We start from the raw sequence: 27,843 nt of genomic DNA, 5'->3' as shown, positions 1-27,843 counted from the left end.
ACAGATTACTATATTTTTTCTTTTGTATAAATTAGTGCGTTATTAGGATATACAAACTTAATTATTTCTTATTAAGGTAAATAACTAGAGCTGTAAAATAATGTTTACTTTCTTCGTTCTTTATTGTAGTTGGCTAGTGTACTTCAGATTGATCTGCAGTCGGTAAAGAACGCAGTGTCGTTGTATTGCAGATTAGGATTTGCACGGAAAAAGAACCAAGAAGTAGATGACGCAGATGTAAATCCAACATGGAGGAACAATATGCCTGCCAAGAGAAAGTGAGTTGTTAATATAGAAGGTTCATGTGTAGTGTATCTTTATTATTCAGTTAACATAATAATGCCCAAAATCAGTGATGAGAAGCAGCTGTTATTTTTCAGATCATTTATTTGCGTTATTCAAAGCTATATATAAATACCTCTACAGTTCATACGCTTGCTTCAGTATTGCTGTTCTTAAAGTATTTCAAATTATGCTAAAATGAAATGAAATCTTTAATATTACGTCTCGGAGTTATGTCTTTTAGGCTAAGGACATAACAGATGGTTAATGAAAAGAATACCAAGAAAACTCACGGACACAGTGTTATCCACCACAAACTCACATGAGCAGGAATCGAACCTAAGACTCCTCGCACCAGAGGTGAGGACTTGACTACAACGGAACTGCTGTGCGTTTCTGAAATCTTGTGAACAGGAAGTGCACAAGTTGATTATTTTTCCACAAAGTATATACGGAAGGAATTGAAATACTGCACTGCTTGATTCGATTCTGGAACATAAAATTTCTGCATCCTATCAGTTTTAATCAGAGTGTATAAATAGCATAACTCAGGTTTCAGGATGAAACTTGTACTGTTGAATGGATCTAAGAATAAGTAAGTATAATTTTATTTGATGTATGGTTATTGTTGCAGATCTGTGTCTTGTCTAACAGACGAACCAATGATAGCGGAGCTGAACGCTGCGTTAGCAGAGGCTGGTTTAACTCCTGAAGAAACCACTTCAAGTGGAACTGAAGAGTCTGATCCAACATTCCTCATTATGCAATCTCATACGAAAAGAATAGCTTTCTTATTCGACTCTACTCTCACTGCCTTTTTGATGATGGGAAACCTGTCACCAGTAAGTACAGAGAATTAAATGAACAATACTAGAAGTTACACAGCATGTGCTTTTGGTAGTTATCGTGTCGGGGGTAAATAGCCTTGCTGCTGATGCTCCCATTAAACCGTAATTACTCATTCATTCATGTGCTTATTGTGTGTTTGTTTTCATCCCATATTCTTAACTTTTCTTCAAATCTTCCAACATATTACTATTTTTTTTTTCAGATCCCGCAACAAACTCTTGATCATCTGCAAGCCGTATATACCTAATTCTTTTACTTCCTATCAAAATACTGTCTTCACTATTTCTTCTAAATAAATAACATTGGTGAGATACAACATCCTGGACGAACTCTTCTTTCAGTTACACTCTCCTCAGTCATTTCTTTCCCTATTATAAAATGTACACTCATGTCCAAAATGATTGTCGCATATCTATAACTGTCTTCTTGTAAGAATATAATTTGATCATGATTTTGCAGGTTACTTTTAACACTGATACTATGTGTATAATCGGGAAATGTATATTTGAGGTAAATTTCATAGGAAAAGAATTATAAATACGAAAATTAGAATCAGTAAAACATAATGTTGCTAAATGGACAAGAAGGTTTTATTTTCGTTTTATTCTTATTTACTGCTCTTTTGACATGAAATTTAACACATGCATGTCTTTGCTGATTATACACATACTAACATTATAAGAAATACCGGTTGAATTCCTTATCAAATTATATTCTTACAACAACATATTTATAGACATGCGACAATAATTTTGGACATGAGTGTACATTCATATTCACGCTTCGTTCCTCTTGTTCTTAAATCCAATAGTTCCCAGTTCACAAGGCCTAGTTCAATAAACACAATACGTACCTTTTTTTTTTATTTTTTTTATTTGTCCTTTCCTTCATTTTTCTATAAATCTTTCACCGATTACTCTTAGTGAATCAGTAGCATCCTATGTGTCCTTACCATTCATAAACAACTGTGTCTATTGAACTTCCTAATTTGTCTTCCCATAAAGAAAGTTGGGTTGGAATGTAAAGATCGATAACTTATAAGAAACACACGCCCTGTTTCAAAAAGAATATACGTATTACGAAGAATTATTTTGTCCAAACTATCGATCGCTGCGCCTCGGCTCGGCTATTGAAGAAACGAATACATAGTCTAGTTTATATTAATAGCCCTTAGATGTCAGTTGTGTTCTGTTTTGCTTGGTAACCGTCATATGTTTCAAATTGCTACTCCGCAGCAGAAATCATTTTGTGTTCTCGAGTTTGCGAAGTGCAATTCCGTGATTACAGTGCAAAGACGTTTCAGGTTGAGGTACCAAATTGATCCTCCGAAAGGGTGGAACATTCGCAGATAGTACCGACAGTTTGTAGATACAGGATGTGTACGTATGTAAAGGAAAGAGCCCTGGCCGCCCTCGTGTTCCTGAAGAAAATGTTGCACGAATTCAAACTGCTTTCCAACGTAGTATTTCAAAATCAACTCGTTGTGCCAGTCAGGAGTTACAAGTGCCGACAACAACAATTTGGCATGGTTTGAGACGTCGGTTGGTTATGAAACCGAACGAGCTACAGCTGTTACAAGCTCTGCGTCCTGATGACAAACGCAAACGTGTGGCATTTTGTAACGAGATTCTGGTTCCTATTGACAATGATAACACTTTTGCACAACGCATCGTGTTCAGTGATGAAGCGACTTTCCGTGTTAGTGGTCAGGTAAACAAACAAAATGTTCGAATTTGGGGCCTACAGAACCCATATGCAGTCATTGAACATGTACGAGATTCGCCCAAAGTCAATGTGTTTTGTACGATATCCCGATCACCTGTTTACGGCCCATTCTTCTTTAATGAAAACACGGTTAACAGTCAGCAGTATCTCGCGGTGTTACAAAACTGGTTGTTTGCGAGGCTGCACGAAGACAACTTCATTTTTCAACAAGACGGGGCACCCCCTCACTGGAGTCGCCAAGTGCGTGAATATCTGAATGAAACTCTACCAAACCGTTGGATTGGTCATCAAGGAGCGGCGACTTAGCATTTCTCAGCTGGCCTCCACGGTCACCGGATTTGTCACTCTGTGGGGTTTCGTTAAAGACGACGTTTATGTACCACCACTCCCACAGAACCTGGAAGAGTTGAAGAACCGGATCCGTACTGCCATAACATCAATGACGCAGGACATGCTTGCCCGAGTATGGGAGGAATTTGAGTATCGATGTGATATTGTTTGTGTCGCTGAGGGAAGACATATTGAACATCTGTAATTTGAACTTTGAACTGTAATTTGAACTTGAGAGGTTCGTAAATATGTTTGTAAAATTTCATATTCGTATGTCTTAAAGTTGAATAAATATATGCATTCGAAATACGTATATTCTTTTTGAAACAGGGTGTATATGAACCAACAAGTAAGTGTTAGAATAGGGGAGGAAATGACAGAGGAGAGTGCAGTTGGAAGAGAAGTTCGACAGGGATGCCGTCTCTCGCCTACACTATTTAATATCTATCTAGAAGAGATAGTTAAAAAGAGCCTACAAAATTAATAGTTTTCGATACCTGGGTAGTATTATTAATAATGATACGAAATATGAACGTGAAATAAAAGCAAGGATAGAAATGGGAAAGAAGCCTTTAGGAGGAAGAATATACTATTTTATGGGACCTTGAATAAAGAGTTGAGGAAAAGATTCATAAAATGCTTCGTGTGGAGATTATTTGTATGAGTCAGAAACATGAACATTATGGAAGAATGAGGAAAAACGACTGGAAGCTTTCGAAATTTGGGTGTGGAGAAGAATGAAGTGAATTAGCTGGGTCGAGCAGAAAACGGATGACAAAATGTTAGAAATAGTAGGGGAGAAAAGAACAATTGTAGATATTATTATGAAGAGGAAGAGAAACTGGTTGGGACATTGGATAAGAAGGAACTGTATCATAAGGGGGTTGGTAGAGGGTATGATGTCAGGAAAGAGAGGGAGGGGGCGAAGGAGACGACAATTAATGGACAATATCAAGACGGAAAAATTGTACGTGAGGACGAAGAGGTTAGCGGAAGACTGTGGAGCTTGGAAGCTTCTCGATTGCAGCAAGTGACCTGCCAATAATGGCAGAATACATATGATGATGATGATGATACTACCTTCTATACAGTATTCAAAGTACACACAACATAAGACAATTCTGTAGTCTCTCGCCTTTCTGGTTCGATTTCTTAACCAACAGTATTATGGCAAGTCTTTAAAAATCTGGCCACTAGAATTGTTGTGTATTAAATTACGGTAATTGAGATTTTCTCAAAACTTGATAATCGCTCAAATTGCCAAATTGAGTTTTTTTTTATTTTTTTTTTTTATTATTATTAATATTAATCTGGTTGCACATATTTTTCTGAATTAAATTTGTTCTTACAAGAATCGCCTATGGTGCAGTTTTCGTATTTCCAGCTCTGATATTTTAATACGATATTTAAAAATCACACTTTCTGATATTGTTACTTCACAGCGTTTATCAAGTTTTAAAAAACCCTTCAATTATCTATGTATGATATTCAGTAATGTGTACCGATTGTCGGGTTCCGCTATGCAACTTTATTCATCTATTCATTCCGAATATTTTTTTTCGGGGATGATAGCTTAGAGATAGAACTCAAGGGATCATGAGAGACTAGTTGCATTTCAGTTCATTTGGGTTTTAGAGGATAACATTATGTCGCATGCTCTTATATGTTCTCCCATTATTTTGATTTAATCAACTATTCCAATAATCTTTCAGTCGTATTTATCGTCAATCCCTGTATAAAATTACAGGCTTACCTTCGCACCCGTGATCCTTTTCTTTTAGATTATGTTTAATCTTTCGACTCGCGCTAGAGTCACGTTCGCAGCCATTTGTTACCTTTTGCAGGATGGAACCCCTATAATATAATAATTGCTTCTTTATGTAAATCCTGTGAAGAAAATTAACCCCTAATTCCTGGACTTCACTATATCTCTTTAACTTTATTCATTTTAACACTTCGTTTGCAATTATTATCAGCGCATTAACACATGAATAAAAACTGCTGTTTTATAATGGTTTTCGTATCAAATGTTATTTCTTGATCTTTAGTTTTACGTGTTATGATGACATGATGGCACATTTACATGTAATAATTTTAAGGAGGATATACTTTACTATTAGTTTAACCTTACTAGGTTGCGATGTTTTCGTACATCATCAATTTTTAGGTTTATAAAAAAAGTTTTGCCGATTTTTTTTCAAAGACTGCACATGAGGCTTTACACTCACATATTTTGTTAAACTCAATGAGATCTACAGGTTAGTATGTAGAGACTTGCACGGGCCGGGCTTGGGCGGGCCGTCAATGATTTCTCTTCAGGTCTAGCCGGGCTGGGGCCGATTAATTGCAATTCTTTAATAATTATTGACTTTCGTTAAACGATAATTGGAATAAAGCCAAACGTTGAAGAAGTGTGCACGTGAAAAATGTTGCAAAGAATGCAGTAGTTGCAATAGTTACAAGAATGCAATAGTTACAGTTTGTGTTGCTTTGCGATTCCACTTTCACTATAGAGGATTGCAGGCATTGCGCGGTACATTGAGCTCTGACCTTGACCTTCACTGAACCCAAAATATGACAAGAAGGGGTGGGAAAGTTTTGCTTGTCGCTAAACAATATTGCCATCTTCACTTTATGCTAAAAATCAATTGAGTTAGATTTTTGTTATAGGAAATGGAGTTTTAGTTCTCTCGATGACAGGCAAAGTTCTAGGAGGCAAGCGTCAAGTTGTGAACCAGAGTTTAGAAAATGTTTCTGAGGGTTAGGTCAAGTGTAATACTAAATTTTGAGAAAGATTGGGGCTCGAATTAATTTTTTAAAAAAATTATCGGGCCGGGGTCGGGCCAAAAAGTTTTAAAATTTATCGTTCCCGGCCGGGCTTGGGCCAAGAATTTTAAAAAACTTATCGGGCCGGGCCGGGCTCGGGTCGACAATCTCCAAAAGTTTTCGGGGCCAGGCCTAGGTACATTCGGGCTGGATTGGGCTCGGGCCGAAAAATTCGGCCCGTACAGGTATGTCTCATTGATTATATGTATATAGTATATGTTTATTTTAACTCTTTAAACTTTAATATATCAGTTGGTCAGATTGTGCTGAAGAAAATAACATGCTTGGGGATAAATTCTGATGTGTGGTTTTTCAGAAAGCCGAGAAAAAGAACATTTTCATGTCGCCAAAAAGTATGTTGTTCAATTCTAATATAGGATTCCCACCGACGTGTTAGTCCGGAAATTCAGTTTACTCGTAAACAAATCTTGGAAAAGTCAGGGAATTTCATGAAAAGTGGTCAAACCTGGAGCACTCAGGGAATTTTAAATACGGATTTTTACTTCTCAGAACTCATTTCTCTTCCTGTCTCACCCGGCTGTGTAGGGGATATTTTATAAATAAATTAGTTTTTCAGAATGGAAGGACAATTTAAGTACTGTTTTCAGTAAATTCATACGATGTAATTTTGTGTACGTTCCAACCATACCATCGTTATTTCCAAAATAAATTTTACCAAACGGAAAGAACCTTTGTCGCTGACTGTATATGCATAGTAGATAAGGAATCCACCTGGTCGGGAAATATATATATATATTTGCTTTTTACATTATATATAAGACTTCAAATTTGTAAATCGTGACCTGGAAAAATCAGGGAATTTGTACTCGCCAAATTAGTAGGAATCCTGTAATATTAATTATACAGTTTTTAATTTTGTTGCAATGCATTGTTTATATATTTGCTTACAGATATGTAAAAATGTTCTGTTAACTAGCAGATAGTTTCAATTGTTGTTTGTCCTCTTGTAACAATGTTACACGTACAGTACTATTTGTAAAGTAAATTATAGGGTGTCGTATATTGTTTTTCTTGTCATCCATACATTAGTTTTACAGATGCCGTGTATTGTAATCCAAATTGAATATAAATAAAGGGCACTTAATTTTGTATGTTATTCCAGGGTTTGAAGAATCATGCTGTCACGATGTTTGAAGTTGGAAAGTTATCTGACGAATCCCTGGAAAGTTTCCTGTCTGAACTAGAAAAAATCTCAACCGACGATAGTGAAGGAGAAGCTCAGCGTTACTTTGATCATGCGTTAATCCTTCGAAGCACTATACAATTCTTGCGACATAATAAAGAGATGACTGCTGATGGTGATGATAATATGTGCCTTGGGCTGGATCTTATCCGCTGTGAAAGCCTGCAAAGTCTAGAACCAGCGACTGCAACGCGTTTACTCAATAAAAATTATAGGTAAATATTTCCTTTTATGTTGTGGTTATGGTATTGTATGGAAATCCAGGTGCAGATATCAACAGGATTACCAAACGTCGTCTTTCCTCCGGACATCTCTTCCGTTTTCTTCCTAGAAAAAGCTTCTGGGTCTGGGTTTTGTAAAGAAAAATAATCGGAACGAGGTTATTTAAAACAAGTAATCTATTAAATGTACTTCGCGCAAGTGCTGAACATAATCAGACGCGTGTTTAAATGATTAGTGGTCTTGCTGTGTTTCGAGGTTGGTACTACTCATGACGTCACACGTTTAGTTGATTATCTCTCAGTTCCGCATTTTTGCATTGAGTTAAGTGTTGAAATGTTGAGGGATAAATTCCATGAAATAGGGTTTTCCTTCATGGAGAGAAAATGAGGGATTATAAATGAACCATCATCCCCAATAACGGGTGATTCTTCCTTAACAACTTGCTTCAGGAAGTAGATAGAAGTAGAAGGATTTGCCTTATTACCTTTATTCACCATTATTGGAATAATTCAGAATGAAAAATAAAGAGAATAAATAGAAAACACTAAGCCAAATGAATAAATAAATAGATCGATATTGAAATAATGTTTTTCTTTATTACATTTTCTATCAAAAGATTAGATAACTACAAAATTTAGCTTTGTTTAGGGCATAGGTTATCGTTCGTGGACTCAGTTCATGATAATTAATATGTTTACTACAGTACATAGACAGAATCACATCTTTTTTTAAAGAAGATAACTATTGATTCTCTAATTTTTTTTCAGTTTTTATGTTGGTGCTTACTATAAGACTTTAAAAATAATAGGGATATTTGACATTCGATGCAGGTTTGTTTTGTTTCGTTTTGTTTGCAAGAACCTGGCGTCACTGATGGAAGAATAGGTTTGCATTTAACGATATTAATCCCAAGTGGAATTGGAGATTTGTTTATTCGCTGAAAGTTTGGAAGTGTTCTCTTTTGAGTTACATGAAACTTGGTAATCCTGATGAATATCTGTTAATATTAGCATTGAAAATTTCGGTGAGTAGCCACAAGAATAAAAGTTTACGTTTTCACTTCGTATTACCTCTCCGGTGAAATTTGCTAGTAAGCGTGTATGAATGTGTAGGGGGAAGGGGGATTTTAGGCTAATAAATTTACTTTCATTACTTTCGTAAATAAAAATTGTTTTAAAGGTGTTTAGTTCTCGTGCCATTGCGGTTTTTTTTTAGCACATTAATTTATATGGGGCAGTGTTGTTCTTTTTTCTTCGAAATAAACTGGAATTTTAATTGTGCTCCTTGAACTGATATATATATTCTTCAAATCTATGCAAATGTCCCTTGCTTTGTAAAAATTAAATCCTGTCAGCTATAACTTTAATAATATATGAATCAAGCTTGGGTAATAATAACTTTATATATAATTCAAATGCATTTTCACAAAGAAAAGGAGTGTAACTAGACTTGAAAAGAAAAACATTAAAATCACTGTTATTCAAAGAAAAAAGCTTTTTAATGTAAATCTGTAAATCAATGAACTATAAAACAGAGATGGCGCAGATACCCACCACTCTTAATGGTGTTTTTAAGTTTTCTTATAAGTAGGATACATTGCTGTAGTATCTTTTGTAACTAGCTAATGAATTATTACTAATGCATTATTCAGAATCAAAATCTCACCTTGCACCACGAACTGTAGTTTGTTTAGAATCAAACTTCCACTATATATTTCGGCCCCTTCTGTGGCCATGGGCTCGTGGCGTTGAAATTAAGGCTAGAAATCATCAGGAAACCATTGTCATTGTTCTAGTCCTGTAACTGAAGAAATATTCTCTTTCCCTCACCAAGTACTTTGAACACGGATATTTTAAAATTAAACAATACAGGCTATTAGAAAGTGTTTTAATTTAAAAGTGCGCGTATTCAAAATACGTAGGGGGATTTTTTTTCAGTTACAAGATTAGGGCAACGGCAATGATTATTTGATGATTTTTATATAGCCTGCACCTCTGTGCCGCGAGTCCATGATCACAGAGGGGGTCAAAATACATAGTAGAAGTTTAATTCTAAACATAAACTACTGTTCATGGTGCAAGATGATAGTTTCATTAGCTAATGAATTTCCTATATTCTTGGGATGGAATGTGTAGGAAAACTACACATTATATATGAGGGCGATTTGATAAGCTCTCGGAAAGACCCACACATGGCAGCACTAGTTTCAAGTCGAGTAGGTTATTATTATTGGTATTCTAAGGTTATGACAGCTTTACATTATAACAGTAAACGACAGTTGAAGTTACAGGTAACTGTTGTTTTGTAATGGCTTTGTACATTTTTCTTTAATTAAAAAAAAAAGAGCAATCATTAAGATTTGAGGAATATGGCTATCAAAAAACAGAAATACATTATGATATGAAATATACTGTGGGGGACTCGTTTTCGTCATTTTCAACTTTGTCAAGTAAACATCTGAAAACATCTGAGTTAAACGCGGTCTGTCAGTCGGAAAAACATGGAAGGCGATACACGAAGTTGCTTGCATCACACATTTAAAAGTACACGATATAGTATTCCAGAATCGCTGATTAGAAATTCTAGGCATTTAAGGTCAACTAGTATATCATATTTTAAGGAAGAATTTTGCACAAAGAAAGTATCTGCAAGTTGGTTGTCGCGACCACTGACACTTGACCGAAAACGAACCAGAATTCAGGTTTCTAAGGACAATTTAGCCCTTTTTCAGAAAAATCCATCTGAATTTTATACTTAACTCATAAATACTGATAAAATAGGGGTACACTACTGCACTCTAGAAACAAAATACTATTCAAAGCTGTTAGACCAACTACATTAAGAAAGAAAAAATTGGGACACGGTGGCTTAAGGTATATTGCTCACTTCTTGTGTTAGGAGACCCTAGTTCGATTTCAGCTCGTGTGAGTTTGTGATGAACAACATCGTGTCCGTGGGTTTTCTCATTTTCTCCCACATCCACATTCCATCAAGTCATTCATAATCATCCATTTTTATTAATTATGCGTTTCCTGTAGTATAAAGGGATATCTGTGGGACGTAACAATTTAAAATATCATTATATTTTTACATGAAGAAGTAACAGAAAGGCGTAGTTTATCAAAAAAGAAACCCATTTTGCATCACGTAATGCTTGTTGCCTTACTGACGTCGTTGCAATAACCTGTTAAACTGAGAAGCTTTAAGAAAAGTAATAAATCGTAATAATAATAATGTGTCATAATTTTTCATATCATAATAGGCGTCATGTATAAAGTGTGTCATCACAGATCTTCACCAAATTTCGTATGAAGCCATTTTTTTTTTCTATATTCGGCTCAGAGGAGCGAGATATCGGGATTCAGGACGTATGTGAAAATGTATGCATGTTTCCCGCGATTTCTAAGAATATCTTGTCTCAGGGTGTCTATCGGTCACGAAAGTGACGAATGTCACGAAATCAGAAAACGTCATGGAAGCCACGAAAAAGTCACGAAATTTAACTTTTGGGTCACGATTTTGTTAACTGTGCAAATGTAAGTACAGATTGGAAAATTTTGTTCTATAAAATGTCAAAATTCGCCATCAAAAATGTCTATTTCCGGCTTTAGACGCTACCAAATCACAAGCAAAGTACGTTTCTATAGCATGGATGAAAATTCAGCCTAATTCGCACCCAAATTCGCTCTTGAAAATGTTAGGAAATCTTATGATTTGGTCAAGAAAAGGTTACGAAAAAGTCACGAAATTTCATTTTGGAATTTTAGTAGACACCCTGTGTCTGTATGCAACCAACATTACATATTTGGTATGCGGACTTACATAACACCAGAGGATAAATACCCGGGTAATGGTTATTCGTTTCCCTCTCTTTTTGTCCAGGTTGTAAATTAAGATCCGATAATGATGGGTGACTGTAGCTAGTTAATAGTAAAATAATGTTTGTGTCTATCGTCAGATATTTGCATAGAAAGGAGTCACCTAGAGCCGCCGAATTTTGTACATAGACCTTCACCAGGTCTAATCTCGTACGAAGCCGTTTTTTTATTTTCGGCTCAAGGGGAGATTGGCGGGGGTCATAATTTACAATATGTTTGTTTCTGGTTGTTTCTAAGAACGCCTTACATCTATGCAACCAGCAATGTTTATTTATTATGCGTGCTTACATAACAGGATAGGATAAAGGTTTTTCATTATTTATTTATTTTGTTTACTATCAGATATTTTGCATAAACTTTTCCCCGTACAAAGAACGGGTATTTCAGGTAAGACGAAGAGCTTAAAGCAACGGTGAAGGAGTATTTCTCCGGTCTGAAAGAATCTAGTTTGCGCACTGGCATAAAGATTTTATAGAACCGTTGGACTAAGTGTATTAATGGCAGGAAAGATTGCGTTGAAATACAGACTCAATTTCAAAAGGGAAATCAATGTCTTAAGTGTCATTCCGAGAATTTTTCAAAGGATCTTCATATTAAAATATTAGAAAGAGATAACTCAAAATCAACAGAGTCAACAATTTATAGAAACACTCTCGTAAGAGGTCGGTGTATTTACTCATCCCTAAATAACAATCTGCTAAGTAGCTGACAAAATTAAGTTGAATATAGAGGAAATGGGAGAAAAAAAAACATCCGTGAACGTGTGCAAGAGATCTTATCTCATAGATTCTCCACTTTTTCAGGACAACTAAGTAATAAGAATAATTTTGATTTATTATTTTCTTTTCTTGATCATTATTTATGTACTTATTTATTTGTGATCATTTGCAGGCTTTTAGTTTCTATGACGCCACTTAGCAAAGAGATCAGGCCAATCAGCAGTTGCGTTCCTTCTCACTTGGGTCCCGCAATACCTGAAGTGAACACTGTTTGGTTTAAGATGTTCATATACCACTTAACAGGTTATGGGCCTCCATCGCTTCTGTTGGCAAAAGGTAAGTTCTAAATGGGCTAATGTACTATTGCTTGTATTAACAAAAGATAGAAAGAAAATAAAAGTAATCTTTAGGAGTAACTATTGAAGGAAAATGTAATGTACCTTGTAAAGGGTTTGTTAGAGTGCTTCGTGAACGTCAGTGAGTTTAGTTCGAAGTCTGTTGAATAACTTATTCAGACAAAATTTCTAAGATTATATCAAAAGTTGATGTAGAAGTAGGGTAAAGGAACAAGGCAAATTGTAGAAAGAAAGAAAGAAAAAAAATTAAAACTATTTTTTTATTTTTATTTATTTATTTATTTATTTATTTATTTTTTACATGGAATGAGAAGGTTTTATCAGATGGCCGCAGAACGTGCCTTGTCAGAACTACTATTGACCAATCATGTCCTGAAAAACAGTTTTAAGTTATCATAACTTACGTGAAACATTATTTTCTTCAGTGATTACTTCGCTCGAACTACCGATTTCTTTAGTTCGAATTAAGATTTGATTCCTGATATGTGAAAGATACTGAGTGAGCAAATCCCAAATTAAAAAAATAAATAAATAAAATAAGAAATATAATAATAATTAGAAATGCCAAAGAATAATAAAGAATCCCTAAATAAGAAGGCAATATGTGCCTCCGAAAAGAAAAGTAGCCAGAATTGATGAATTGTGGGCAAACATACAAATTAATAATTATTCACGTCACACTTATTAAAAAAAAAAAAAAAAAAAAAAAAAAAAGTCCAAGTATGTAAGCATATGCAGAAAGGATGTATGCTAGTGATCCAGTTTATTCCTAGTTTTTGACCAAACATTTCAACTTTTCCTGCTTTTTATTATTAAACGTGACCTCAACCTCTATATATATGATAAATTTAAGGAATCAACTGATTATCTCCTACTATTTCCAGGAGTTTGACTTAGGCGTCCAGCTTCTCTTGCCAGTGAGCTAATCACTACCTTAGCAGTCCGCGTCAGGTTATTTTCATTTCTATTTAGATTGAATTCTCACTTGTGACGATAGCGAATTCTGTTCTCATTAGATGTCCATTAGTATGGATTCTAGGTTCTCTGAACACAGGAATTTTGTGATATAATGTAGGCTAAAATGTAGAGCTCTGAACTCAAGAAGGAAAGGTATGGGTAGCTGATGGGGGATGGGATTAGCGAATCGGCACGATAAAGCGAAATGGATTTAATATTATAATCAATCCTTTGTCTCAGGGTTGGACTGTCCTCGAGTTTGCAAAGTTCTGTGAGAGAAGGATTACAATCATAGTCCTGAGTGTTCGTTTCTGCTGGGTACTGTTGATATCTACACCCTCCATTCCGAAAGAAACCGAACTTTTGAAAACAAATAGTACCACTAGTGCCATCTGTTGTAATATTTTACCGGTAGATGGCGTAGTCCCTCATTGACAACTGGTATAAATGTCATGAAATTTGGATGCACGGCAACAAAGTTATTGCGTTTCAACTGTCAGTGTGTTGTGTACATGGGTCGGAAAATGAGTTTCAAACAACGAGCTGCAATTGAGTTTTGTGTTAAACTGGGTAAAACTTTTAGTGAAACGCACCAAATGCTACAAAATGCATATGGTGATGAGTGTCTATCCCGTACGCAAGTTTACGAGTGGTTCAGGCGATTCAAATCGGGTAGAGAGACGCTGGATGATGACGAAAGATCAGGCCGTCCCAGAACCGGATTATCGGAAGAAAACATCGAAAAAGTGCGTGAATTCATCAAACATAACAAAAAATCGTCGGTGAAAGTTATTGAAATGGAATTAGGCATTCCTCAAACAACCGCATACCGCATTTTGACCGAAGTTTTGGGCCTTAAGAAGGTTAATTCACGGTTTGTACCACACAAACTCACCGAAGACCAAAAAGTTGATCGAATTGCTCATTGCAAAGACATCGTTAAAAGTGCTCGGCAGAATCAAAACTTCTTGAAATCGATTGTAACTGGTGACGAGACGTGGTGTTTTGAATATGAGCCAGAAACAAAGCGGCAAAGTGCTGAATGGAGAGCGCCGGATGAAGGAACACCCAAAAAAAGTCGCTTGTTGAAGTCAAAAGTTAAGGTGATGCTGATTTGGTTTTACGATTTAAAAGGAATTATCCACAAAGAATTTGTTCAGCCCGGCCAGACAGTCACTGGAGAGTTTTACTTGGGCGTCATGAAGCGTTTGCTGGCAAGAATTCGTCGTATTCGGCCCGAATATCGCGAAATCGGCAGGACTCTTTTGGACGATAATGCACCATCACATCGTTCGCGACTTGTAACTGAATTTTTGGTCAAAAATCACATTATTCGGTTGCATCATCCGCCCTATTGACCAGATCTCGCTCCGTGCGATTTCTATCTGTTCCCGAAACCGCATTTGGCGATGAAAGGAAAGTGGCACGCATCGATTGATGCCATTGAGAAGGCGACGACCGCCGTCCTAAAGACCATTCCAATAAAGGACATGGAGAAGTCGTTTGACAACTTGTTGGAGCGTGCAAATATGTGTATCGATGCAGAAGGGGAATACATTGATTAATAAAAATGATTTGTCCCAAAATGTACATTGCTTTTTTGTTTTTTTCAAACGTTCGGTTTCTTTTGGAATGGAGGGTGTATACATACGCAATTCTTGGTTCGATTTCATACTCTGGCATTAATCTATTATTAACTAAGAAACACACACATATATACAAAAGAATGTATCGCTTGTAAAGAATCTAAGATCAAATATCTCTAACAGATATTTTACTTATATTTATTCTGTAATATACTCTTTCGTTTATTGTAGGTACTCGTCTTAAGCATCTTCCCCAGGTATTTCAGACGTACGATAAGTTGTTAGTTACTACGTGGGGCCATGATCCTGGTGTTCTTCCAGTTGCAAACATTGTGTTTACTTTGAATGACGCCCTTTGCCATTCAGCTGTTTTGATTCAGGTGAGTGTTCTAACAGGTTACGACACATCAAATTAACTAAGAGTTGTTAATAGTAGTAAATCATAATATGGTATGGAATTTCATATTTTTTTTACTCTTAACTGTTCCTTACGAATTCTCATTCGAGGTGTGGATATACTGTATCTCATGTGAGATAAATTATGTTGAGAGAAGTAAAACAAATCAACAGACACAAAACCGAGTCATAGTAATAGGGATACAGAGTATTACTACATTAAAATATCAGTATTCTCTCTGAATAAGCGAAAGTAGATGACAATTTGCAGAAACGATTAAGTGCAAACTCCAGTCAGGTCTATCTATCTACATAATGAACATCTCAAGTCTGTCCAATTTCGAAGTGTTACAGGTTGAAAAACTGCTGATCGTATTTGAGTGGTACGTCTGCAGTTCGAAAGATGGTGTCAAGTTTCGCTTGGTGGCGGGAGATTGCACTAATGTGCAAGAGTGACGCGCGCTAGTGACATTCGTAGAGATTATTATTCAACTCGCTAACGTGCTCAGTGTTCAAGGTATAGGAAGAGTTCAACTATCGACTTGATGTGCACTGTGCGTCTGGGGGAGGCCATATTGAATATTTGTAAACTGAAAACGATATAATTACAATTATTTTGCATTTTTTTAAAAACCTAATACAGCATTTCAAAATAGGTTGACACATGCGTATGAATGCACTGTAATATGTGTATAAACTTGATTAAACATACTCTCTTTCGAACTATAAGCGTTTAATACAAATACAATTAGGCATTATGAAATTATAACACTTTGAAGTATGATGCAGACTGTAGAGACATCCTGTACTGTAAGCGATGTAAAAGTGATAAATTAAAGAAAACTGATACAGAAACGCAAGTATTTGAAACTGCTTTTTAAATCAAGAAAACCAGAAACAAAGTAAGTGTTAACACCAGTACTACACCATGATTTCTGCATACTATTACCTAAGTTCGCTCATTGATATAGAGGCACATTAATAATCTAATTGTGGCTAAAGGACTAAATGTACACACCTTTGACGTGGAAGACCCGGGTCCAATTCCCGACTGGAGCTCATATGGTTCAGATCCCACGTTAAGCTGTAGGTCTACGTCTGATATAGCCTCATTGCTGAAAGGGATGCTGAACTCAAAATCAGATCAGATCAAATCAAAATATTCTAATTATAATATTCTTCCGCATTCTTTCTGCCGTAACTGTATTATATGTTATATAATGTTCATTGAATTACTTTACCTTTTCTTGAAGAACTTGTGTTACATGAAGAAGGTAGCATCCCTTTTCAAAAATGACAGTAATATAATAAAAATTAGAATACCCACACTTTTTTTTTAACTCCCATTGGCACTCATTGTTTCGATGGACAGACTGTAATCGTATTTGCAGACGAGATTACTGAGCTTTTAAGAAAATGGGATGAATATTCAGGGTATTTTATCAAGTTCGTGACTTTTTCTAGATACAAAGAAGTGTTATTCTTAATTTTTGCTTCTGTAATCATTTTTAATGAAAGTGGTGATTACTTAATGATATTTATTTTGGATTTTCTATGATATTCAAAAGTAAGATTATATGGTTATTATTTCGGATTGTAAAATATGATTTTCAATATGTATGTATATATTACACTTCATTGTATTTGCCTGATTTCTTACTGAAGCTAGAAATCTCCTTGTAAGGCAACTTCCTCTTTCGTTGGTGCAAGTTTGAATTTGTAGCAGTACATCTAGTGTTAAAAGCAATCGAGAATTGCCTTATATAAGAAAGAGGGACAGAGCTCCTTTTGAATTTATACATTTTAAATGGAAAGTAGTTGGACCAGATTTGTATAAAGATGGAATCTTTAGTTTGTTTCCATGTCCACCTTATGTGGAAATTTTTATAGCAGGTAGAGCAGAAGGGAGATCTGTGCTATTAGGTGTATGTCTAGAATTGTCTTCTTGAAATTGTATCCTAGCCGTCACCTGTAGCTGTTAGGTTTATATTTTAACTTACTACTTCTTCAAGAGAAAGAACAGCTTTGGTCCTTCAAAGAACACTTTTTATCCTTATCCCTAAGCCTATAATAGAGTAGCCCATAGAATGATTACACCTTCGGGGCCGCGGTAGCTCAGTGGTAGAGCGTTCACCTCTGGTGCTTGGGGTCGCGGGTTCGATCCCAGCCCCCGCCAAGTGAACTTTGTGGTGGACAAACACCGTGTGCGTGGGTTTTCTCGGGATTCTCCCGTTTCCACCCACTTTCTTCATTCCACCATTTCATTAATTACTCATCATCACCGTCTCCTTTAGCCTAACCAGCATAATCGTGGGACGTAAAACTCAATCATTTTCAATGATTACACCTTCAGTTGCTGTGGGATTATTCGCTCAGTATTGGAGAAAGATAAGGTGGTTTCTATCTCTTTATGTTGATAGGTCAGAGATCATCAGAGTCAGGTTAAATTGAAGTTTACAAGAGAAATAACAATAAAATAATAATTTATATGGAGATACTTCTTTAAACCTACCCCGATAAATATAGGAAGCTAGACAAATGACGCTTCCTAGTGAGAACTAACTCACTCACTCTATGACCTATGGAACCCAAGGGTTCAATGCCGCATTCACAAAAGCCCTCCACTGAATTTTATCCTTAGCCAACTGGATCCAGTTTTTACTTTGTATTCCTATTTCTGCGGGATCCATCTTAATATTGTCCTCCCATCTGCGCCTAGGTCTTCCTAATGGTCGTTTTCCGATTGGTCTTCCAGTTAAAACTCTGAAAGCGTTCCTACTTTCTTCCATCCTTGGCTACATGACTTGCCCACCTGAGCCTCCTAGATTTGATTACCCTAACAATGTTTGGTAAATGATATAAATTATGTAGTTCCTCGTTATGAAGTTTCCGCCATTCTCCATTACGGTTCCTCTTAAGTCCGAATATTCGTCTCAGGATCTTGTTCTCAAGTACTTTCAGTCTACGTTCTTCACTCGGAGTAAGCGACCATGTTTCGCAACCATACAGAAGAACAGGCATAATTAGTGAGAAAATCATCCTAATTGAAATATCTATTTTCAAGGCAGATTTATATGACATTGCCCTTAGAACTTTCATTTTAAACTGTAAGAATGAAATTACAAGAATGTTCCATGTTTAAAGGGGTCAGTATTTCGAGGCGCTGCTATGTCAGTAATAACGTCCTATGAGATTTTGAATTTCTTTTATAATGGTGTCGAGCTGAGATTGAATAATTTGTGAGATTTCCTAAAGGATTTAGCCCCTTTTTAGATGATTCAACTTGGGACATAATTCTTATAACAACAGAAGCATAGCGTCGGAACTAAGATTTGAAAACGGTTCGGAATCATAGAAGGGAATTATCATGCAAACCCAAGCTGTTTGATAGATTTGGTTTACTATAAATTTCCTACTTTACGTCGGAAGTACACCAAACCGGTAGTTAGACTGGAGTTGTATCAATGCCTCCCAACAGGTGCTAACAGTCTGGAAATTCAAAGAGACATAAATTTAAATTAATGATAATATAAAACCGATGAAAATTTTTATTCTGAATCATAACTTAGTATTATGTATATAAAATATTTATCAAAAGTCATGGAGTAAAAACGTGAATCAACAAGTTGTTTTGTCTTTTGCATCTGACAAAACTTTTCTGACACATTGTAGTTTTTATCAACAGTTGATTTGTTGATGAAAAGATGCAATGAGAAGTAATTTCTGTTTTATTTTTTGTATTGTAGGCTTTCGGAGTGAACAGAGGAGCTGAAACTGTACTTGTCCCATTTCCACTAGAAACCAGCAGTGGAGACATGTGTCAAGGTATTATATATGCATATTTGTTTTGTAGGCTTAATCTTTATAGCTTGGATGACTTACGGCTTCTAAGCATTTTGTATTTAGGGTTCTGTTGAAAACAGGCACACAAAGTTGTATATACAGGGTTAACCATTTATCTTGATACACACGTGTAACTTTTAAACTAATAGATACAAAGCTCTGAAATTTCGTACCGTGAAAATATTGACACAATATAACCAGATTAACAGTGTCGCCAACCCAAAGGAAAGTTGTATTTTTTTAAATGGCACTACGTCAGGCTATTACATACTTCAAATATACATATTAAACGATAAACAAAGACTTACGATAGCACATTTTTATGTAGTATTGCAAACTAAGGACGTTACAGTGTAGCAAACTTCGAAAAATGACCAGATTTTGGAATCTTCTACTACAGTAATAACGCAAGTGGGACGGATGAGGTAACGCATATTTAAGGTACCTTAGTGTCCAATACTATGGTCATCATGTGATCTATTTCGAACACGTAGAGGAGTTTGTTTCGAGAAAATGCGTAGATATGTATCACATCCAATTACGTGAATAGTTTTCAATATACATAAAGATCATCAAGCCGTTTACATATACTTGATATCCCGGAGTATGAAAAATTTGGTAAAAATTGCTATAGTGCTTAAAATGAGAAATTTCTGGAAACTCTTTAAAACTGCTGTTGCTTTTCTTCGATTCTATAAATAACACCCCAACAATAGTTGTTGGCAGATGTTATTACAAGTTCCGGAATTACATAATTTTAAGCACTGTAATTTTTAGCTTTTGAGACTTAGAATGTTAGAATATGAGAACTAGATAAGGCGAAACTTTTATGTAAAGATAGCAATCGACGCATTTGTAAAAAAAAATATTTTAAAAGTAATAAATGCAGCATTTACTTCATTTACCTGCATGTGAATAATTTAACCTTTAATGAAAAAGAGTTCACAGAATATTTGGCTTAAACAGTTCAGGAAAATTCTTATAAACGCAGTTACACCAAATGATTCACTTTTAAAATAGATAGTGAAATATTATTATTTTTTTTTTTTTTATTATTTATTTATTTATTTTTTGGGAAAGCTTAGTTCTCATTTGAAAAGAAAGGAAAAATGAAAAATACTGTCAAATACTAGAATTAAGAAAGTGAAATTTTGGGAGATTTTAATACTGATTCTCTTTCTTATTAGGAGATTCTTTGAAAGGAAGAGATTGGTCTTTACATCCTGCTGTACAGAAATTGTCTGAATATGTGGACTTGAAACATAATTGTGGCTTTATTACAATGGTAAACATTGAAACGTTGTGGCATTTAGATAGTAGTAGTGAGGAAGAAGAATTCAATGTGTTGCCAGATCATAGACTTTCTAAATTAGAATTGAATTTTTGGGAAGATGGAAGTCCAGGTCATATATCGGCATCTTCTGGCAATGACTCGGAAGAACTTTCCAGTGGACCACTTAACGGCATAAAAGACAAAGAATGTGCTGAAATGTTGGAGGAAGAATTGGATAACTTAGACTGTGATTCTTGTGATCAGGGAAATTCCTTGGCTCAGTTGGTGAATGTGAGAAGGGACGGGTCTGACAATATGAGCTTAAAATTAAATTCCGAAGAAGAGGCGAAGCGATGGACGTTGTTGGATTGTTGTTTTGGCATCCCATTGTTTGATGCCGAGACCAATAAGAAGATATGTGATAGTATAATAAATAAGAAATTATGGACCATGGAAAGGTAAGAGAAATGTCTGAAGGGAGTTCTAAAATAACAGAGAAGGATAATTAATTTTACTTTGAAACTTCATAAGGCAGCACAAATATATTTTATCATATTACTTTTTTTTTTTTTTTTTTTTTTTTGTCAAGTCTAACCCCCATGCAATCGTCTTTCATATTGATGACTTACATAGCTATTCATCTGTGCATTTGTACAATAAAGAATTAATATTTTTCTAGACGTATTATGAACATATATTCCCAAGTTAAGTATATCGTTAAGTGCAGGAGGTCCTTACAAATATGGAAATCAGGGACCTGGAAAGGTCAGGGAAAATGATACTTAACCTAGAAATCATAGAAAATTGGGGATTTTATTTAGGAAATAATCCCCCCTCCTTCCGTTTTGCGTATTTGTTCAGGTAAGTTGCTAATTCATACATGGGAGACTATTACCGGTATTTAATATAATTTTTTATGGACAACGCTTTTTTTTTGGGGGGGGGAGGGCATTTAATATAAATAAGAGCTAGTAAGTTTTCTCGGGATAGATGAAAATATTAACTTCCGACGTTTCGAGTGCAAATTGCATTCATCTTCAGAGATTGTGATTAAGAGACCGAAGCAGAAAACAGAAAGTTTAGAATAAAAGATGAATGCAATCTCTGAAGATGAATGCAATTTGCTTGCTTGCGTCTGATAAAAAGTAAAGACATCAACCCTCTGTCTACATGCCTCTCCTCCATGCACTTAGGTGTGGTGGACAAACATCATATGTGTGGGTTTCCTCGGGGTTCTCCCGTTTTCTCCCACTTTCTTTATTCCACCATTTCATTCATTTCTCATCATTAGCGTCTCCTTTAGCCTACCCGGCATACGCGTGGGACGTACAACTGAAAGATTTTATTTTCCATACACTTAGTAGTGGGAGACACGATCGCTCCATAGTACACCGCTTACCTCTGGTGCGTGGTATCCCTGGTTCGATTTTCGGCCAAGTAAGTTCGTGGAGGACATCGTGTCCGTGGATTTTCTTGGGATACTCCCATTTCCTCTTCATTTTTCATTTCACCAATTCTTTTGTCATTATTCACTTGCTTTACTTTTCCCTTAGCCGAAAAAGTATAATCGATTGACATTAAACTGAAATATTTATTTTTTTTCTTTCTTGCACTTAGTAGTCTAAAACGTATCGAGGCAGTGTGTGTCAGGGCTTCTATCTGAAGGGTTTTCTTTGTTCCTGATAAAGACTGACTAGATGAGACAAAGTTGAAACCCATTGTCTCTATTGAGATGGTTGGTTTCACGTGAGATATCTATGGCTTCTTTTATTATTTGGTTCCAAGAATTGCTGCATTTGACAACTACGGTGGTATTTGTAAAATTGACTCTTATCTTCAAGGATTGTGGTGAAGAAACCGGACATAAGTGGACATATATGTATATAGGGACTATGTAGAGGCGGTGCTATAAATGGGGACCTGTGAGGCTGAGAGAAACGCTGGCTCCTAATTGGCTGTTGTTGTGGCTACGTAAAATGCCTTTGTTGAACTTTTTTTTTTCTTTCTTTCTTTCTTGAAACGAGCTGACCAGATAGGACTGTGTTAAAACCCATTGTCTTCATTGAAGTTGTTACTTTCATGTAAGATAGCCATGGCTTCCTTCCTTATTCTCTCCCAGAATGGCTTTTATATATATATATATATATAAGTATTCTATTGATGAGTATTAACTTGTCTCATAAAATCTGGACAGTAGCTCAAATAACAATTCTTTGGTTAGTTGACGTGTTTGCTTATCCACTGTTATTAACCCAAGCCTTTATTTCACTCGTGCACGCATTCTTCAGTAGTGTATTTTATATTATTAAATGCCGCGAGTCAGGAAAAATAATTAGTCTGGCACTTGAAAATCAGAAAAAAAAGTTAGAGGAAAAAAGATTATCTTTAAGAGTCCTGTAAGGGTCAAATGTGAAGGACTTTAGAAAGAGCAGTGTGTTTCAGGAATAAACCGACGAACTTCCTATATGTGTTTATGGCCTCAATACCAGAGAAAAGAGTATCTGCAACTGGTTGGTAAATTAGTGGAATTTGTTGTAGAATGGAAACACGGAGTAGAACAAGACAGACATCGCATACATGTTCAGGGCCTCAATACACAATTTATGGGTATTCATAGAATTTAAGGTGGTTACTTTAAGTTGGCTCTATTTTCGTAAATAGGCGTTTCCGCCCAAAGTTGCAATTTATTTTTCCCCCTCTTGTATTGAGGTCCTGAACACGTATGCGAAGTTTGCCGCCCTGGATAATTAAAGTTTTTAGGTTCTAAATTGGTTTTAAGTTGTTCGGGTAGAATCTGTAGGCTTATGTGAATTATTGTTTCATCTTCTGTATCTAACATAGTTAGGTGTGGTTACTGTGTCAATAGAGCTGCGATAAGGGAGATGAAGGAGCAGATTGAGACTTAGGAATATCACATGTATAAAGATTGAATAATTAAATCATTATTACATAGATGTTTACTGCCAATTGAAATACATTGTTTTAGTAAACAGAGTTACATTCTCTCTGGGTGAAACATCATCATCATAAGTATTCTGACATTATTGGTAAGTTATTTGCCGCAACTGAGAAGCTTCCATGCTAACCTTTTTGTCTTCATGTACGATATTTCTGTTTTGATACCATCCATCAGCTGTAGCGCCCTTCGCCGTCTTCTTCTTTCCTGCCACCATACCCGCTAGCACGTTCCTCGTAATACAATTCCTTCCTAGCTAATGTTTCAACCAGTTTCTCTTCCTCTTTTTGCTTACATTTAAAAGTATTTTTTCTTCTTTATTATTATTTCTAACATTCCCTCATTCGTTCCCCGTTCGCGCCAGCAAATTCTCTATTCTTCTCTACACCCTCTTTTCGAAAGCTTCCAATATTTATACATCACTCTTGTGTAATGGTACATATTTCTATCCCATGGAATAGAATATTTTACATGAACCATTGTATGAGTCTTTTTCTCAACTCTTTATTCAAAGACCCATAAAATAGACTTTTCTTACTCCAGCATAACATAAATTAATTAGAGCGAGAAAGTTCAATGGTCCGTACCTTTTATTTACACATAATAAAGGCGATGTCAAACAAATCGACTTCCTAACATAATATTTCTTTTCCTATGTATAGTTTATTGGCACATTTCTTACAATCTGTGATTCTAATGTTGCTGTGCCAAAACCCGTGTGAACTGCAAATAATAATAATAATAATAATAATAATAATAATAATAATAATAATAATAATAATATGTAGTCTATGTATATTGAGTTAGTAATGCTTTCATTTTCTGAAACAGGACTTTTGGTATGTACCCCCTGAAAGAATCTTGCCCCTCTCAAGAAAAACTTGCTAACAGGACTTTCGGTATATAAAAGTTCGTCCCCTCTGAAAGAATCTTGCCCCTCCCAAGAAAAACTTGCTTAGTACACCGCTGAATACACATTATAAAATTTTGTTTTCTTTTTTAAAGTGCTGTCCAAATCTGGAAAATTCCATTCTATTGACAGTTTTATTATTTATTTCTTTTAAACTGCTGGAAAATTTAAAAGAAATAATTTTGATATATTCTAAATAAAATATTCCAACTTCAGTTTACGTAGAACATCGATAGTTAATTGGTGTGCCGTGGGAATATAACGATCGCAGACATTAGTAAACGTTGTGGCCCCTCGTAGCGTAATCGCTAACACTCTCGTTTTGATGTAGGTCCCGGATTCGATTCACGGGAGAGAGACAGTCGGAAAGGGAAGTGTCCTTTTCAGGCTGGCTATCCTGAAGTTAAGGTTTCCTGGGTTTCCTTTATTGATACCAAACAAATGCCGAGATCGTACGTAACACACAGGTCTCAGGTCTCTTCTTACGCCCACTTTCCCAGGTAGTGTGATCGCCGTGGAACGTTATTCCTCAGGCAGGCTTATTGACAGGCTTAAAAGGCCAAAGATACCGAATGCCGAGAAATATAATTTTTAATCCTAATGAATAAACATTGCATATCTCTTCACCTATGGTGCGTGGATCCCAGGTTCGATTCCTGCTCGCGTCAAGTGGATCATGTGGTGGACAAACACCGTATAGGTGTGAGTTTCGTCGAAGTTCTCTTATTTCTTCCTACTTACTTTCTTCACTCCACCAATTCCTTTATCATAATCACCATCACCTTAGCCTTGGAACCTAATCTTGGGATACTAAACTTTTAAGAACGATGTGAAAATACGTGTAGTGAAACATTTAGAACTCCGAATTAATACCGAAACTATAGAGGCATCGATCTCCAATTTAAAGTTGGATCGATCATTTTAAATTAGATATTTACTATGTCACAAGGTGAAAAAGATTAAATGTGGATTATCCAGGACCATAATTCTGTTGGATTGTCATATTTTCGAAAAATAGTTGTGAATAGTAAAAACAATATTTGAATGTATTTGAATATGTTGTACCATAATAGTTTTTGCACATATTTAAAGATTTAGTGTTAAGAAAGTTAATTTGCATTCATAGAAGATAAATAGATAAGTAAATTTCTGTCTTTTTCTTTCAGTTTACGAGAACAAACGTGCTTCAGTAGGAAGCTTTGTTTGCAACTCTTGGACTTTATATCAGAGCATCAGGTAAATTCCGTTCAATTATAATATAATGCAAGTGTATTGTAAGCTGAGTGATATTTAGCAATGAAAAACGTACTACTTAAATGCTGTCCAAACATTTTGTGTTGGTGGTAAAACAATAATAATAATAATAATAATAATAATAATAATAATAATAATGAATACAAATTAAGACGCGAAGAGTGAAAAGGTGATGAGTGGATCGCGACTCGAACCCGGAACCTCCGACATACCGTAGCGATGCGTTAACCACTATGCTACCCAGTCCGCTTCCCTGAACAGCTACTCACTCTCGAGGTCGGTGCTCTCATCTCGGACCACGTGGGTTATACCACAGACCCATGCTGTGATTGGATAATCCTGTGTCCATATACCGAGCACCTTATGATGGTTGTAACTTCATATATTTGGTCTAGGAATTAATTCGTGCGGTTGGTACGCACACATTGAAGCTGTAGTACAAACACAAAATACATAAATACCTTAAGAAAAATATTGTCCATCGCTAGCCACCACTTTCGCCCGTCTGTCAGGCAATGTACGGATTCCGTGGCGAAAGAAGTCCTCATCCTTGGAAGCGATCCAGTCAGAGACCCATGTTTTGATATCTTCTGAAGAAGTAAACCGCTGTCCAATCAAATCGTTGTACATGCAATCGAACAAGTAGTAGTCCGAAGGAGCAACGTCTGGTGAATACGGCGGGTGGGGTAAAACTTCCCATCCGACATTTTCTAAATAGGTTTTGACCGGTTTTGCGACATGTGGGCGAGCGTTATCATGTTGAACAATAAGTTTATCATGTCTGTTCTCCCATTCTGGTCGTGTTCTGGCCAGAGCTTGCTTCAAACGCATTAATTGTCGTCGATAACGTTCTCCATTCATAGTTTCACCCGGTTGCAGCAGCTCATAGTACACCACACCTTTCATATCCCATCATATGCACAGCATAACCTTTGCACAGTGAATATCTCGTTTTGGTTGTGATGGACCTGGTTCACCTGGTTTCACCCAGGCCTTTTTTCGTTTAGGGTTCTCGTAATGGATCTACTTCTCATCACCCGTAATAATTCGATGCAGAAACCCCTTTCTGCTCTGTCGTTGAAGCAGCAATTCGCAAATGGTTTTTCGTCTTTCAACGTCTCTGTCTTTCAATTCATGTGGAACCCAATATGACATCTTTTGAATCATTCCCATGGCTTTCAAGCGTTTGGAGACTGTTTTTGATCAACGCCTAATGCTGCTGCAAGTTGTTCCTGCGTTTGACACGAATCCTGCTCGAGCAATGCTGTCAATTCTTCGTCTTGAAATTTTTTTGGCTGTCCAGCTCGCTCTTGGTCTGCCAAGCCGAAATCACCACTTCTAAACCGTGCAAACCACTTCTGACACGTTCGCTCAGCTAGAGCATGGTCACCATACACTTCCACCAAAATACGATGACTTTCAGTCGCACTTTTCTGCATGTTAAAGTAATGCAGCAGGACACCCCGCAAAAACACTTTATCAGACACAAATTTCACCATGTTCACTTAACTACAAACTGGTGTTGTTGACGCTTTAATCCACTGCCCTATACTACGAACGATACGCGATGACAGGGATTTGCAACACATGTGTGGATACACGGAACTGTGGGACGCTCCGTTCGTTGCGCCATCTCTTGTCCACCCGCACGAATTAATTCCTAGACCAAATATAGTAATGAAAGAAGGAAACAACCTTTTTATTTATTTATTTATTTATTATTTTACACACTAAATCCTCTATAGGTACGAATTCTAACCCAAAGAGTGAAAACGTGAGTGACTGGATCGGGACACGAACCCGGACTTCCGGCATACCGTACCGATGCGTTAACCATTACGCAGTCCCAGTACGCACTACGGTCCGGTCAGTCACTTTTTCACTCTTTTGCGTTAGAATTCGCACCTATAGAGGATTTGGTGTGTAAAATAAAATCGGTTGTTTCCTCCTTTCATTAGTGGATACAAGTTGGCTTTAGTTTTACTTTCATTTACGACGTGCTCATCAATAGAGTTATCACCTCTGATGTGAAGAATTCCTGGTTCGATCCCAGGCATTTAAGTTTGTGGTGGACAACATTGTGGCTATTTTTTGCGGTTCTCCTGTTCCCTCCCCATGATCATTCATAATATACACGACCGTCTCCTTTAGCCTAAAGGACATAACTAGGGAACGTAAACTAGAAATTTAAATCATCAATAGAGTAATAGAATAAGCTTCGCCAAAAGTAGACGTTACTGTGAAGGTTCATTAAATTGGATCACTTTCCTTGTAAAA

General features: G+C 36.2%; 1 protein-coding gene across 1 annotated transcript in view; it reads left to right on the top strand.

Annotated features, from left to right (window-relative positions):
* The window catches only part of LOC145690129 (protein FAM91A1), a 61,614-nt gene that overhangs the window by 29,355 nt on the left and 4,416 nt on the right, over positions 1 to 27,843 (top strand). Inside the window, exons 7-14 of the mRNA XM_081764713.1 lie at positions 130 to 278; positions 917 to 1,124; positions 7,136 to 7,431; positions 12,208 to 12,371; positions 15,166 to 15,314; positions 19,077 to 19,155; positions 20,361 to 20,904; positions 25,479 to 25,548. Coding sequence (XP_081620839.1) covers positions 130 to 278; positions 917 to 1,124; positions 7,136 to 7,431; positions 12,208 to 12,371; positions 15,166 to 15,314; positions 19,077 to 19,155; positions 20,361 to 20,904; positions 25,479 to 25,548 — 1,659 coding nt within the window. The remainder of the gene's footprint in view (positions 1 to 129; positions 279 to 916; positions 1,125 to 7,135; positions 7,432 to 12,207; positions 12,372 to 15,165; positions 15,315 to 19,076; positions 19,156 to 20,360; positions 20,905 to 25,478; positions 25,549 to 27,843) is intronic.

This window comes from Thermobia domestica, chromosome 7 (genome assembly GCF_964235325.1).
Source record: "Thermobia domestica chromosome 7, izTheDome1.hap1.1, whole genome shotgun sequence".
NCBI lineage: Eukaryota > Metazoa > Arthropoda > Insecta > Zygentoma > Lepismatidae > Thermobia > Thermobia domestica.
The sequence above is the reverse complement of the archived record's forward strand: the minus strand, read 5'-3'. Positions and strand labels throughout refer to the sequence as shown.